The 14,384-nt window shown below is 26.5% G+C and overlaps 1 protein-coding gene across 5 annotated transcripts in view; it reads right to left on the minus strand.

The window, feature by feature from the left end:
• The window catches only part of LOC129956261 (putative phosphatidate phosphatase), a 33,561-nt gene that overhangs the window by 8,359 nt on the left and 10,818 nt on the right, over nucleotides 1–14,384 (minus strand). The window contains exons 1-4 of one of the 5 annotated variants that reach the window (XM_056068288.1): nucleotides 9,255–9,369; nucleotides 9,078–9,163; nucleotides 3,409–3,486; nucleotides 2,215–2,288 (exon numbers count right to left, since the gene is read on the minus strand). In XM_056068288.1, the coding sequence (XP_055924263.1) occupies nucleotides 2,215–2,284 (70 nt within the window). In that variant the 5' untranslated portion in view covers nucleotides 2,285–2,288; nucleotides 3,409–3,486; nucleotides 9,078–9,163; nucleotides 9,255–9,369. Of the gene's footprint in view, nucleotides 1–2,214; nucleotides 2,573–3,408; nucleotides 3,487–9,077; nucleotides 9,164–9,254; nucleotides 9,370–14,384 lie in introns of those variants that run through there. The other 4 variants (XM_056068290.1, XM_056068289.1, XM_056068291.1 and 1 more) reach the window with 4 other exon arrangements.

A 14,384-nucleotide genomic window follows, 5' to 3' on the forward strand; every position in this document is an offset into this window, starting at 1 on the left:
ACATTATTTTCGAAACCAGTTTGTATATATATATATATAAAACTGTTAGGAAATGTTAACCGAAAATGAAAACCGACAGGACCCAATGCCGGGAAGCAAAATGTTGCGCGACAGTTTTTAAGTATGTCAAGATTTGTGATATGGCGCCAGAAAAGGTATTCTTATTTCCAGATTTCGCCCAAGTCACGTGACCCATGTTGGGTACACTTGTTTAGACAAGAAACAAGCGACCAGCTCCCTCCATTTATATATCAGCTCTTTGTCTTCAACGGTCTCTGTTGATAAATATTAATTATGGCAACAGATTATGGCATTTGAAGAAACATAGACGTTAAAATAATTAAAAATTTGATACGAAAAACATAAAGCTCTTTTTTTTTTAAATGAAACATTTTAATCAAAAACGGCAGCTCACAAAATGTGATTTTTTTTATTTGTTTTTGATGAATAAAAATTATATTTTAAAAAAATATATTTTTTAGGTAAAAAAAAAAAGAGATTTTTATTATTGCAGAATAAACAAACATTAATGATTTATGATTCAATTAAAATATTTTGACAGATCACAGATTGGACAACCAAAATTTAATCGCATTTCCTTGTATTATTTTGAGATTCTATTAACCAAGAATAATAATAAAAAAAAAATTATTATTAAAAAAATATTTTTTTTCACAATTTTTTTTTTTAATTTTTTCATCCAAAGTTGAATTAATCTGCATTTATGATGGTAAAGAATGAAGAAAAGGATTTGAAAAATTTAATTTTGAGTATAATTCAAAAAAATTAGTTTGTGAAAAATTATAATTATTTTTAATTAAAAACTTCTGAATACAACTCTTTATATCTATTCAAAAAATTAATATGTATTTTTATTAAATAATTATCAGATTGTTTAACTTTAAATAAAAGAAATAAAAAGAAATATTGATGCAATTATAAATCTTTTCAGAATGAAGTTTTTTTTTATTAGTAAATAATATTATATCCCAATGTTAATTTCTCCTTTCCATAAAATTTATGATTCAAAAGCACATTTCGTTCGAAATAAAACAACTTTTTTTATTATTTTGAATTTTATAAGAATCTTCTGTATGAATACAATTTTTTCATTCTTAAGGGAATATTTATAAATGAAATATATTTAAATCATATATAAGATATACATAAACCAAACTGTTGATATGAAAATATTCCATATTCGAGCGCAGCAATAATTTCAATGAATGATTGCACCTTTTCAATTAAATTTATATGCACCTGAAATTCAGGCTTGAGAATTGAAAGCATTTACATCTTCAAGGTTAAAAGTGACGCAGATGGCATATATGTATGAGTCATGGTTTGATTTCTCACTGATTTCTCAACGTCAAGTTCGTGACAAACATGTTCGTGAAAACACAAACAAAGATTAAAAAAAACTCATGTCTCTTTTTACAATCAGGAAACTACAAGAATACATTGCAAAGAATTTCAAATTTTAGCAATTTATAATTACGTGTCTTACGTAAACAAAAAAAAATGTTAATACTAAATGTTGATACTTGTAAAATATAAATGGATAAAAAAAAATTAGAATTTATGCATCAATTTTATGCCAAAGTTAATTTTTATTTCAGCTTTTTTTTAATTAATCATCACGTAATTCATTTTTCTTTAAATAATTGACAATTCACTAATTTCTTCAAGAAATACTTACCGACGATGAATTCATAAAGAAAGAAACATTAAATTTAAATGCGAAAGAAAAAAAAGTAACTATAATAATGAAACCCTCTTTGTATAATCCACTCTGCATTGAATTATCACATTTTTTCTAAAATAAAAGCAGATTTTTTTTTCAGACGTTTTATTTCTGTAAAAGATAATGTAGGAACTAATAATCCAAATACTCTAGGACTTTTATATGATTAATATTTCAATAAAAGAAATAGCAATACAGTAAAGGAAAAAAATGTTAAATACACTAGAAAAAATTTTTGTAGCAAATATTGATTTTAGTGAATTAAACACAACTTTCAGAAATTAGAAGAAATTCTTTTTTAATTAATTAATTCATTTCGAACATCTATAACAGAAACAATTAAAAAAGCCACATGTGTATGTATAATAAATGAGTTTTTGCATAAAACATATTACATATATAATTATTTTATCAAGTTTTATCAAATGTTCAATACGACATGAAAAACAATATTGAAAAGTTCCATTTACCAATGATCAGAAGAACCACATCAATTATAATCCTGGTCGATATCTTCTCTTCTGCTTTACTGGAAATCATGTCTCTATAATAAGAATTGAAATTCCACATGACCAAATATAAACTCTATATTAAATTTCAAGAGAAAAACTTGAGAGCTAGTTTGATTTTTCTAAAAATATTTAATTAATCTCAATTCAAAAATAATTTTTCAAAATTCTACTTTTACACTATCTTTTTTAAGAACTGCTTAAACTATACATCATTCGTATCTCAGTAGACGTATGAATAATTTCTGCTTGGTGAAAATTTTTGAGAGCCAGCAATGCTTTCGTGAATGATGACGCATTCTTTTATGCTTTAAAAGACGAAGGTAGCATAAATCATTCCGACTTTTGTGTTTGTTTGCTCGTTGTATTTCAAAATTCTGCCTCAGTAGCTCATATTTTGATGAACGACAATGATGTTTTTGATGTTTGATTTATCTCTTTCCGAGAATAAAACGCCAGACGAAGGAAATACAAGGTGTATCATCATTGTTAAATATATTGCAACATCAGGCAAATGATGAGTTATTCTAAATATTTTTGTTTGTTTAAACGATTATTCTTTAAATTGAATATATTGATATTGGTGTGATACTTTGAATGTCACATATGAACATTTTCTAGCTTCTTAGATATTTGCCAATAGTTATTATTAGTGCACTTTTAGCACTTAAGCATTACAGATATTATATTATAAATGCGAATGTAATCAAATCTAGCATTTATTTCAGCATAACAAACATTAGCAATTTTGCAAACTGAATCAGTAATGCTAATAATAACAATAAAATCTTTAAACTAATACGTATTTTGAAGATGTTATTTCCAAATTTTATTTTCAAAATAGCACTTAGTTTTACTGTTAACATGCATTATATCAATTAAAAAGGAAATTCACCAAAATATACAAAAATAGAAAATTTAATAGAAATTTTAATAGAAATTTAAATTTAAAATAATTTAATTAAATAATTCGCGAACTTATACAGTTGAAGAATCATTTAAATTCATTTAGTTCCTTGGATTTTTTTTCATAAACTATATTAAAAATAGATATTGGATAAAACTATCTATTTACGGTTTGTAAGAAATTTTAGTTTAACACTATCAAGTGTTACCAAACAGTAAAATCTTTTACTGAATCCACATTTTTCTTACCTGCGGCTCTAGACAATGTCAGTTCTTCTTAAGATTTCAAGGATTAGTTAAACTTCGGTTTAGATTTTCATCATATAACTAAACGGATAAAATAATAATCAAATTGTGGATTGAAGAAAGTTGATTATTTTGTAGACATGTCAGATTTAAATACGCATCATTGAAATGTTTTGAAAATCAATGAAAATTACTATCACGAAACAAAGAAGACAACCCTCCCGCAAATATGAGAAAGCGAATGAAAAATCTTTACTTTGATTAGGCCACAGTATTACGAACATAATGTTGTATGTTGTATATTGTATTGAAATTTTTACCAGCGGCACTTATTTTTTTCGACTACAACTCTACAACTTCATGAGATGCTTGAGAAGGAATATTAACCCGAGATAAAAATGACAGCTCTTAATTCATTCCAACTGACGGAATATGTTGAGCTGTGAACAGATGTTCTTACTTCATCCTATAAATCGTTCATACATACTGCTATCATAGTGTGATGGAGAAGTCTGAATTGTCAGAACAGATAACATTCTTCCGCTCATCACATCTATTTCTTATGCCACAATAACCATTTTTGTTCTATTTTTCATTTTTTCAAAGGGTCTATTGTTAATCACAGATAACAACACAAGTGGAAGAATTTTTTAGTATTCACAGAAGATATTTTTTAATTATTCTTGACCCTCCTATGATCGTAAGAACAAGTGCCACTTATATTATGAGCCTTACAATAAAAGCAACAAGTGCGACTTATTTGGACATATTAATTCTGATAATCCTAATGCTGAGGTTTATTCAAAATGTGTGCTCAATGATCATTAGTTGTTAGAATGTGAAATTTCTTCCACTTGTGTTAACTGTACTTTAGCCAATACAAAACTTAATTTGAACAAGGATTTTAAATAGTATAACAAATGGCATAAGATGCACTGCCCTTTGTTGCAATGGGAACGAAAATTCGAAAAAAGAAAGGAGATTTATTCCCTAATTTAAAGGACAAAATATATCTGATAACCTAATTTTGAAAATAAAATTGCGCATCCTAATTAATGTTATGTATTTGTGACCACTAAATAGGATAGAAAGTAGCGGAAGACTAGATAATTATTATTTCATGTGTTAGGAGCTCTTCTGATTCGTCAACGCGTAGTTGGAGTTCTTTCATAAGCAAAATGTTTCTTCCGTGACTCTTCAAAATATAATTATTTCGAAAAGAAAAATTGCAGTCCATGAAAGTGTCTTCCTCAAGCAAATATCGCTGCTTTAATTACTCTCATCCGAAATCTCCTTTTTATGATTATCTCAATCTACTGAAGAACTACTACTACTGATACTACCTTTCGAAGACATCGAGAATACAATAGTAAATTTAGAATGATTCCTCCAGTCTCGTCACAATCTAATGGTTATTGCTGGAGATTTCAATGCTGAGGGGTATGACTGAGCAAATTTGTATAGAAATTGTATTAACGAGTGAACTCTTCGGAATTCAATACGACGTGCCAAAAAATAAACGGATTGCAGATCATTTCAACTTACAGCTGTAAAAAAAATAGATAAAAATTTAGATCTTATGCCTTCAAGAAGCAATTTACACATCCTGAACTTTCACAATGAATGAAGCTGTCATTGCACTGTTTCATATAAATATTCTCAAAGATTGTGATCCTCCTTGTAGTAACTCGGATTACCTCCCTTCTCACGTTTGGAATTTGAAAAAATATATATTTTAAGATCTTAATTGACAAGAAATCTCAAAATCCGATAAGACTCGTTAGAAATTTTATCCCCAGAATTATGTAGTCAAACAATTCTGAATTTGGACGATGGAATTGTTTAGCTGCACTTGGCCAAGACCCAAATCGGCGTTGTAGAAACTAAAGTTTCTGATTGGTAGGCTAAAATTGTATCCACTAAATTTGAGACAGTTATATATCCTGGTAGGGCACAGAGATCCGTCAAAATGTACTTCCACAAATCCTTGCTAGAGGAATGACAAATTAGGTAAGACAGCGGAGAAAATAATTTTAATTAATTAATTATTTATCAAATAATCCCCCAATTAAACAATGAATGCTTGATAAATACGTAGCACAAGTAAACCCCAGTCATAATTTATCACTCTTAAATATAGTTGTAGATGAGGAACTATTTCAGATTCCATATTACATAACATTTTTAATTTCCTCTCCCATTTTTACGTCATGAAATGCATTCGTCAACAAATGAGTGCAACTAGTCAGCAACAAAAGGTTTGCTATTGGAAATAAGACCTTTCTGTTCTATAACGATAGAAGTATTTTCCAAATGGATAAACAGATAGTCTGTCTTGCAACCATTGGGACTTGTTTATGGTACCTCTGAACTTTCTTGTGAACACCTATGTGATTTCTTGTAAATAGTATATAAGGTGTTCTAATTCCTTCTTTTTTCCTTAAGTTTTATTTTATTTTTATTATGCTTTTTCCACTGTTTATTACTGTCATTTATAGGTTTTTGTTTTGTCTTGTTTTTTTTTTCTCTTCCTCTGTTACTTTACGACATTGTCTGCACTTCTATATTTAGTAATTGCATTTCTCTAACTGTCTTTTGTTTCATTCATTTACATTAAATCATTATCTACAAAATGTTTACAGATAAACATAAATTATTATCAAAGGAATTGAGTTCAGATAAACTAGTTAAGTATCAAAATTCTAAATATCTGATTGTTTACTTCTGAGATTTTTAAAAATAAGTAACAGCACTGATGGTACGCGCTTACCCTCATTAATCTTGAGATCGTAATTTTGTAATAATTTTTTAATAGGAATTTTAACGCGCGAGCATAATAATATTCCGAGTAATAAAGTTAATAGAAAATTATAAGCAAACCCTTTCATTTGAAATTCGTCAACAGGCCTTAACTTAATGAATTAGTTACATCTCCTTAAATATAAAATAAAAGTCATGAAAAAGGATTCTTATTAACAAAAGTCCTATAGCTGATTCCTGAGAACTAGCTGAGACAAATTTTTTGTTTGTTTTATTCTGAATTTTGATTCTGATTCTGATGATGTTATGATGTTTTTATTGAGCTTGTATATTTAATGCGTATTGTTTCATTTCTGCAAAAATAGAATATTTTATAGATTTTTCAATTGCTTCCCAATGTACCAGGTATTTGAAATTTTGTACATCTGATTAGTTTTGATGACGGTTATCTGATGATAATATTTGATTTTTTCAGAATTTAACTGTCACTTAATTATTAATTAAATTTTAATTGGTAATCAGTCGTGATAATGAGTTTGTAAAACAAATGATATTAAATATTTGAGTCACGTCTAGCAACTCATGATTGAATTGGCGAATTATTGAAATATATATATATATATATATATATATATATATATATATATATATATATATATATATATATATATATTTATATATATATATATATATATATTTATATATATATATATATATATAAAATATACTCAGAACCTTATAAAAGTTTGATTTAAAAGCTATATTGAATTTATCAAATCTTTGGCCCCAATACTGGTTAATTAACTTCACAATTAAATTATGTGTCAACTAAATTTTATTTTGATATATAATGAAACAGAATTGGCTTGAGTAAATTCCAATTTTTAATTGTTTTGTGAATTATATCAAGCTTTTGTTTCAAATACTGAATTTACAACCTGTTATATATGGCATTCAAATATCTAGCACTCTTCAGAAAAAGATATTTTTAATTTGTTTTCCATTTCTTTAAATTTAAATTTTCAATTATATTCAAACTTTCTATCGATAAAGCAATGGGTAATATTAATTAAATAATTCGAGGACTGCTTTCAAAAATAGCTTTAAATTAATAAAATTTCAAATTTAATCAACGCACTTCCAATTTAACTAGTCTTAATAGAAAATTGGAACAAATTTTTTAATTGAAAAAGTGCGAAGTTCTATTTTATTAAAAAAATTTAATACATATTTTAAATAGAACAAGAATTTTAAAGTGGTGTATATCGAATATTTGCCCTTTTTTTTAATTTAATTTTATGTGTCAAAACTAAAACTGAACCTTCAGTAATTTTTTTTTATCTAATTGATCAATTTCTTTATAAGAAAACAGATATCAAAATGTCAGTCAAATAAATCAAAGGGCAAAATGATAAATTCTACACATTTATCTGCAGTTGCACAATATTGCCATTTATCTTTGGAAATTGAAGGCACCAATTTTATCATCATTTTATTATTTTCTATTTATGATAAAATTAAGAAAACAAATGCACAATATAGCAATATGTAAGCAGTTTGAAGTTAAAAAAAATTGTTATTAGCTATGTAATATCTGGGAACCTGTCAGATTAAAATTCGATTCACCTATTAAAAAGCCTTCTTCATTAATATCTGCTCCAACTGATTTTTTTAAAAATTGCCATTCAAGCTGTTTGTACTTTGTTCAAGATGAAAATAGATTATTTGACATTTTTTTTTTAAATATTAAAAAAAGCAATTATTATATTTACAAATAAAAAATAAAAATATTGAATTTATAGTGATAATCATTTAAGAACAAAAATTAAATATTTAAACCATAAAAATATTTGTGAAAGATATTTAAAAAAATAATATTGAATAAATGTTATTTACAATATAATAATATATTATTTATAATACGTTTCATAAAATATAAATTTCATCCATACATAATAAAAAATATTAAATATAAATAATATAAGAATATTGCTATTTCGAAATTATCTCTTGGCTTCTTTTTTTTTCTTTTATTACAGCCAATTTCTCCACCCATAAGAATTCTATTTATTAAAAAAAATAATTACATAAAAGTTCATATGCAATAGTAATTCATGCAAACTATTTAAAATTAAACTTAAAAATTATTGAATGGTTCATTGTTAAATTTTATGGTTAAAAATTATGAAATTGTTTTAATTATACTTTACAAATCGATACATATTTGTACTAATCGAAACTTTATACACCAATGTTCTATTGAAATAAGGCATTGTATGGCCAAAGAACAGGATTCGGAGGGAAAATACTGAGGATTCTATCTTAATCCCATAACTAGTATTATCCACTACTGTTAACCAGTGTTATTCAAAAATTGGTTGACTGGCGAGTGGTTTAGCAACAAATTGCATGCTGAGATCGAGATATCTGCTGTAAATTCTCTTCTGAAAAAACGCAAATATGGGTTAGTTTCCCTTGAAAGACCTTTAGTAGATATCTACATCAGGCACTCCGAATCGTTTCAGAAACATTCGATGCAGCCCTTCTACTTGATCTAGTTATGATAGAGGGATTAAAATAATCATTACAACAATTCTTTCCTCTTTTTCTTACACTAAATTTATCTCATTTATTCTTTTTTGAATAATATTATATTTGTTAAATAAATTAAAATTAAATGGAAATTTTATTTCCTAAATTAAATAATTTCAGTTTAAACTAAAGCTCAAAATTCCACATTAATTTATAATTCCTATATTTTAACATTCTTTTATATAGATATGCAAAATTCACTTGTTAAATAAAAAAATAAACAAAAATAACCTAGCGTTTACACAGATACCTTACATTCTGAGTGAAAAAAACTATATTAACTAGAACATTAAATTATTACAGCTGAAGAGAATACTCACCACAAGTATAAATATATCTGTTGTAGATTTCAAGCATCACTACTCAGAAAAACAATGCTTGAAACAAATTCTTGTTTAACTTCCCCCTGAAAGTTTGAAGAATGAAATAAAAATGAAACATTAAAATTTTCAATTTATATATCGTAATAATTGTAGAGAGAATGAAATGCAAGAAACCTTATATCAACTACAAAAATTACAAACACTTTTTAAATTTTTAGCAGCAGCACATTAGGCATATATTGAAATATTTCTTATTAGGTTGTTTGAATGTTAAAAAAAAGAAATTAATTTACTTCGTATTTGAAGGCGTTTATCACAAATTAGATAAACATATTATGCGATAACAGCCTAAACGCAATAACGCCTCAATCTGTCCAAAGAAAAATAGTAAACTTAAGATAACAAAGAATCAAGTCGAGAGTCTTCGACAATGCCACTGAATGATGATAAGTAGGTTATGGTTACGGTAATACTCGATATACTCATTTTATGTGAAAATTTAAATTTATATTATAAAATATAAAATCCAGTTTATATTCATCTCCAAAAATTTTTCTGTTTTTTTTTTTTTCCTATTATCCTGCTAATGATTTAAGAAAATGTTTATAAAAAAATATAGCTGCAGATTTTCCAGTCACCCTCCCCCCCCCCAAAAAAAAAATAGAATGAATGTTTTTTAAATAAATTATCTGGAGTAGTTTCGTCAAAACTTTTTCTCACATTTCTAGTAAATGTGTTATCCCCTTTCCTTAGCAATAAATTGTAAACTTAGGGTAATAGCGTGAATACACTGCATGCCATTTACGAAATATAGATGTTTGCTGCGAAACTACCAATTCTATTAATGCGATACTGCGATCTTTGACGATTCTGTTGGTGATTAATTGCTGATATGTAGTTAAAATACTATTACTAAAAGATTAAATATGTATTTTTGACGCCTTTTTCCCTACTAATTGAAAACTAAACGTGACATAGATCTACGAATGTAGTCATCAAATCATATACCAAATTTCATTTAACTTTTTTTTTCCTTTCGTGTCAGAACATTTATATGCATAAAAAATAACAGATCGACAGACTATCTCGTTCAAAATTTAAAAAGAATTTACAAATGTTAAATCTGTGCAACAATTTCTATTTATCTAGCGTTTTAAGTTTCTAAATAATCAAATTCATTTGCACATGGGCATCTAGACGGATGAACTTCTGAATGGATTTCATTCAAAATGTATTGAAAATGAAAAATCATTTTTAAATTATCGTATTCACAAACCGATGCACAGAGACTTATGAATTCAAAAATTTGTTTTTCGGACTTGGAAAAATTTAAAACGTAAAGATTATTCAAAATTCCGAGCTCCAATTTTTTGGCGACTTCAATTCTTTCTCTTTGTATAATTTATATATGAGAGCTATTATAGAATTACATTTTTGAGCTTCTCGTTGTTGTTTTTTTGTCCTTGTGTATGCGCTATTATAAAAGTTGCAACTCTAAGTTACTAGAATTTGAAGTAATTCTCAAGGTTGATATATAAGATGTTTGATTGCCCTGCAGATAATTTTACTTATTTTGTTATTTCATAATATGTGGTATAATAAAATAGATTTTTAATCAGGAAAAAAGGGGGTTATTAAAGGGATTTCAAAATTTCAATCTTTCTGATCTTCAATCTGAAATACTTTCTGGGCCAAAATATCTGGCTCAGATTTCCATTTTTAGTGATGAATACAAAGGAGTTTGCAGAATACATCTATGTGTATTTATCTGGTAAGTACTCGCGTATACTTAAGGCCATCGTATTTACTTGACGATTTTCAAATCATGGCAAGATAACGGGTTTACATGGCAATTTTCATGTTACGCCAAAATCAGAAAGCTTCAATATATCTGAGATACCAAAATGTTTGCATTTACGAGTTTACCTGGCAGTTTCCAGATTGCACCAAAATCAACAACGTTAATTATACGATTGGCAACTGTTTGTATTTTTTGGTGATTTATTGCGAAGTCTGAAAGTGTGCGCAAGTTCCTCTGGCTCTCTACCAGTTAGACTACTTGACCTAAACCGATCAAAGTCGCCACGTAATTAAAGGGATTAAATTGCGCATCTTGATATAATTTTATCTTGAAATTTTAATTAATTAATGATTAAAAGAGATTTTATGTTTTCCCACAAAAACTTCTAATAGAACAAATCTAATCTCTGCACCATTTTGAAATTTAAAAGAGAAATATCTTTTTTATGATATGAATTCAACTTCTGTGTAATTTTTATAAAATTTTACGAATTTTTTAAAATATTTTTTAAACCTTATTTTAATAATGCAACATTTTGCTCCAGTAGTATTTAAACTATTTCAAGTATTCCATCAAATATTTAATAAAAGCGATTTCTTCCATTATTAAAAACTGAAGAAGAAATGTACTGCTTAATATCTACACTATTTGCATGAAGAATATGAAAATAAAGTTTCAATTTTCAAAAGAAAAGTAACGTGTAATTTAAAAATAGTTTACCAGATTTTTTATTTTTTTATTTTTAATGATGTCATGAGAATCGACTTCATTTGAAAAATTCATGTTCACAATAAATGGAATAGATCATAACTATTTAAAAGTCACGGAATATCTATCGTAATGTTGTGTTTAAAAATACTTTATGGAGGGGATCGTAAATATCATGTAATGCATGAACGATTGAGAATGAGTGAAAAGAAAAGAAAAAGAAAAGGAATAGGCGTGGTCAGTTTGAATCAAGAGAAACGAACAGATGCTCTTCTTCATCGAGACATAGCATCATTTTTTTATTCCATTGATAAGGGAAAACTTTTCAAAACAATCCGATAATGCTTCCAGAATTATTATCACGGATTATCAGATAGGGTTCGGTTTCAAATTAGACAAAACATGCTCTTGGTCTATAAAAATTGTACCTACAAACAGTATAGTTGGAGTAATCCTAAGCAGAATTTCGTATTTATATTAGAAAAGAAAATTCTATACTTATCAGAGCCTGCAATTTTATTGGTATACATTTCAGACCACAGGGAGAAGAAAATGAAAATAAATTCACAAAAGGATAATAGGAAAAAAAAATGTCCTAATCTTGGCGCAGCATGGTTTTTAGCAGCCAAAAACCTATATATTTACCTGTTTATTTCGGGTGATTAGAATTGACGTTTCCCATTCAGATCCATTGTAGATACAGTATTCCATGCATCCTATAAAGAATAATCTAAAAACAATAGATCTGGTGGTACCGGTCTTTAAAGTTATAAAAAGTTTAAGAAAGAATTCTTTCTTTAAAGGACAGAAACTTTCTTTAAAGGAAGTTTCATAAATAAGATTATGGAAAAAATAAAGGGGCAAGCCTAATATCTCCTCTTTGTAAAGAAATTTCATCATAGCTGAGAAATATAATAATTACGGAAGATAAATGATAAAGAAGTGCAGTAAATACTATATGAATAATTAAATATCCATTTATTTAAAGCACATAAGATGAGAAATTCTAAGGTAAAAAATAAAACTTCAATTTTACATGATGATTATTTTTATTTTAATTCTCTTTCTTTTTCAAACATAATGGTTTCCATAAGATTCATATATGTCCTATCAAGAGCTGCCTTTACTATTAACATTATATTTCTTTATTTGTTATTATCTATATAAAAGAACATTTAATATTATCTGAACTATCTATTTTAAGTCTGACCATATTTTATTCTAAAATTAATACAGAAAAATTTAAATGCAGTAGTTATATTAATTAAAGATGGACCTTTAAATTAACCAAAAAAGACCAAAGATCTATATTTTATAGTTGATGGACTTAGCACCCCCAAAATATGCTTTAAATGAATTTTTCAAAAAGTATTTTGAAATTTTCAATGATTCTTTCTTTAGATTTATATGTATTTGAAATCCTTTAATTTTTTAGAACAATTTCATACGTTTAATTATATGGATTCCTATAATAAATTAAAGTATATTTGGGCTTCAATTTTAGATTTCTACATCATTCAAACAGTTAAAAGTCAGTATTAGTTTAAAAAAAGTACAAAATTTCTATGAAAAATCAGAATAGATATATAAAAATGTTTCTGAATATTAAATCTCAAATAAAACAAAAAATATCAAATTATTTTGCAAAATCTACTTTTACATAGTAACAAAATTTATATTAAAAAAAATAAAAATCAGAACGCGTGGAGCATTTTAAGAATAATATCATAAAAATGATTTTTATCAGTATATTCAGCTTAAAAGCTTTTAAGCATATCTAATATCTAGCCTATCATAAAATCATAAATTAATTTGATTCTGTAAGTTCATACTGAACAGATTCCAATATATATTTATATGGATATAAAATTTCATAAGTTTCACTCAATAACATAAAAAAAAACTCTCAGTAAAATCCAATTTTCCAAAATATTTGTATAATTTTTAAAATATACAAAATATTTGTATAATTTTCATATTAAACTTCAGACGTTAAAATAAATTTTCACATTAAATTTAAAACCTATAAATAAATAAATTTTTAAATTAAATTTTATATGCATAAATAAATAAATTCCATATTAAATTTTAGACGAGTTAATAGTAGTTAATAGTTAATAGTATAGATGAGTGCTTAGTAGTGAAAAGACAATAATCGATGATAAATGCTTCCGCTTAATTTGAGACAAACATTTTCATTATTATTTTCTTATCTTTAAAAAAAAAATTCACGACAGACAATTGATCAATAACTGATCAAAATCGCTATATGTTATCGCTCTATCGATACATGTTATCCATAGCATCAGCAATATTAATGAGGTTTCACAAATAATTAATCATGCAGTTAACTGCCTTTTTTTTCTGAGTGTTTATTCGACCAAAGCATTATTGGTCGAAGGTCGTATCCCACATTTACCGCCAGTGGAGCATGAAATTTTGAAATTCAGCTGAAATCAACGAAGCATGTCCCGAACAGTTATCATTCTATTCTAATAAAAAAGATATAGTTTATAAAGTTTTCATAAGTGTCAGAGGTTTTTAAAATATATTGTATCTAAGATTTTTTTTAAAAATTTCTAATGATAATATTATTTTACATGTGTACCCTCTTTTCCTTCGGAAAAGGAGCAGAAATGAAAACGCAGGTTCTAAGGATTAAAATAATTTATTTTGTAGACGACTTTTAACGTAAGAAAGTGTAAAAACAAGTATGTGAACAAGTAGTTTTACTTAACACAAAACTCAAAGCAATAGAATTATGAAATACAAAGTTCTAAAGCACAGTAAGCTTT

Source organism: Argiope bruennichi, chromosome 2, assembly GCF_947563725.1.
Source record: "Argiope bruennichi chromosome 2, qqArgBrue1.1, whole genome shotgun sequence".
NCBI classification, from domain to species: domain Eukaryota; kingdom Metazoa; phylum Arthropoda; class Arachnida; order Araneae; family Araneidae; genus Argiope; species Argiope bruennichi.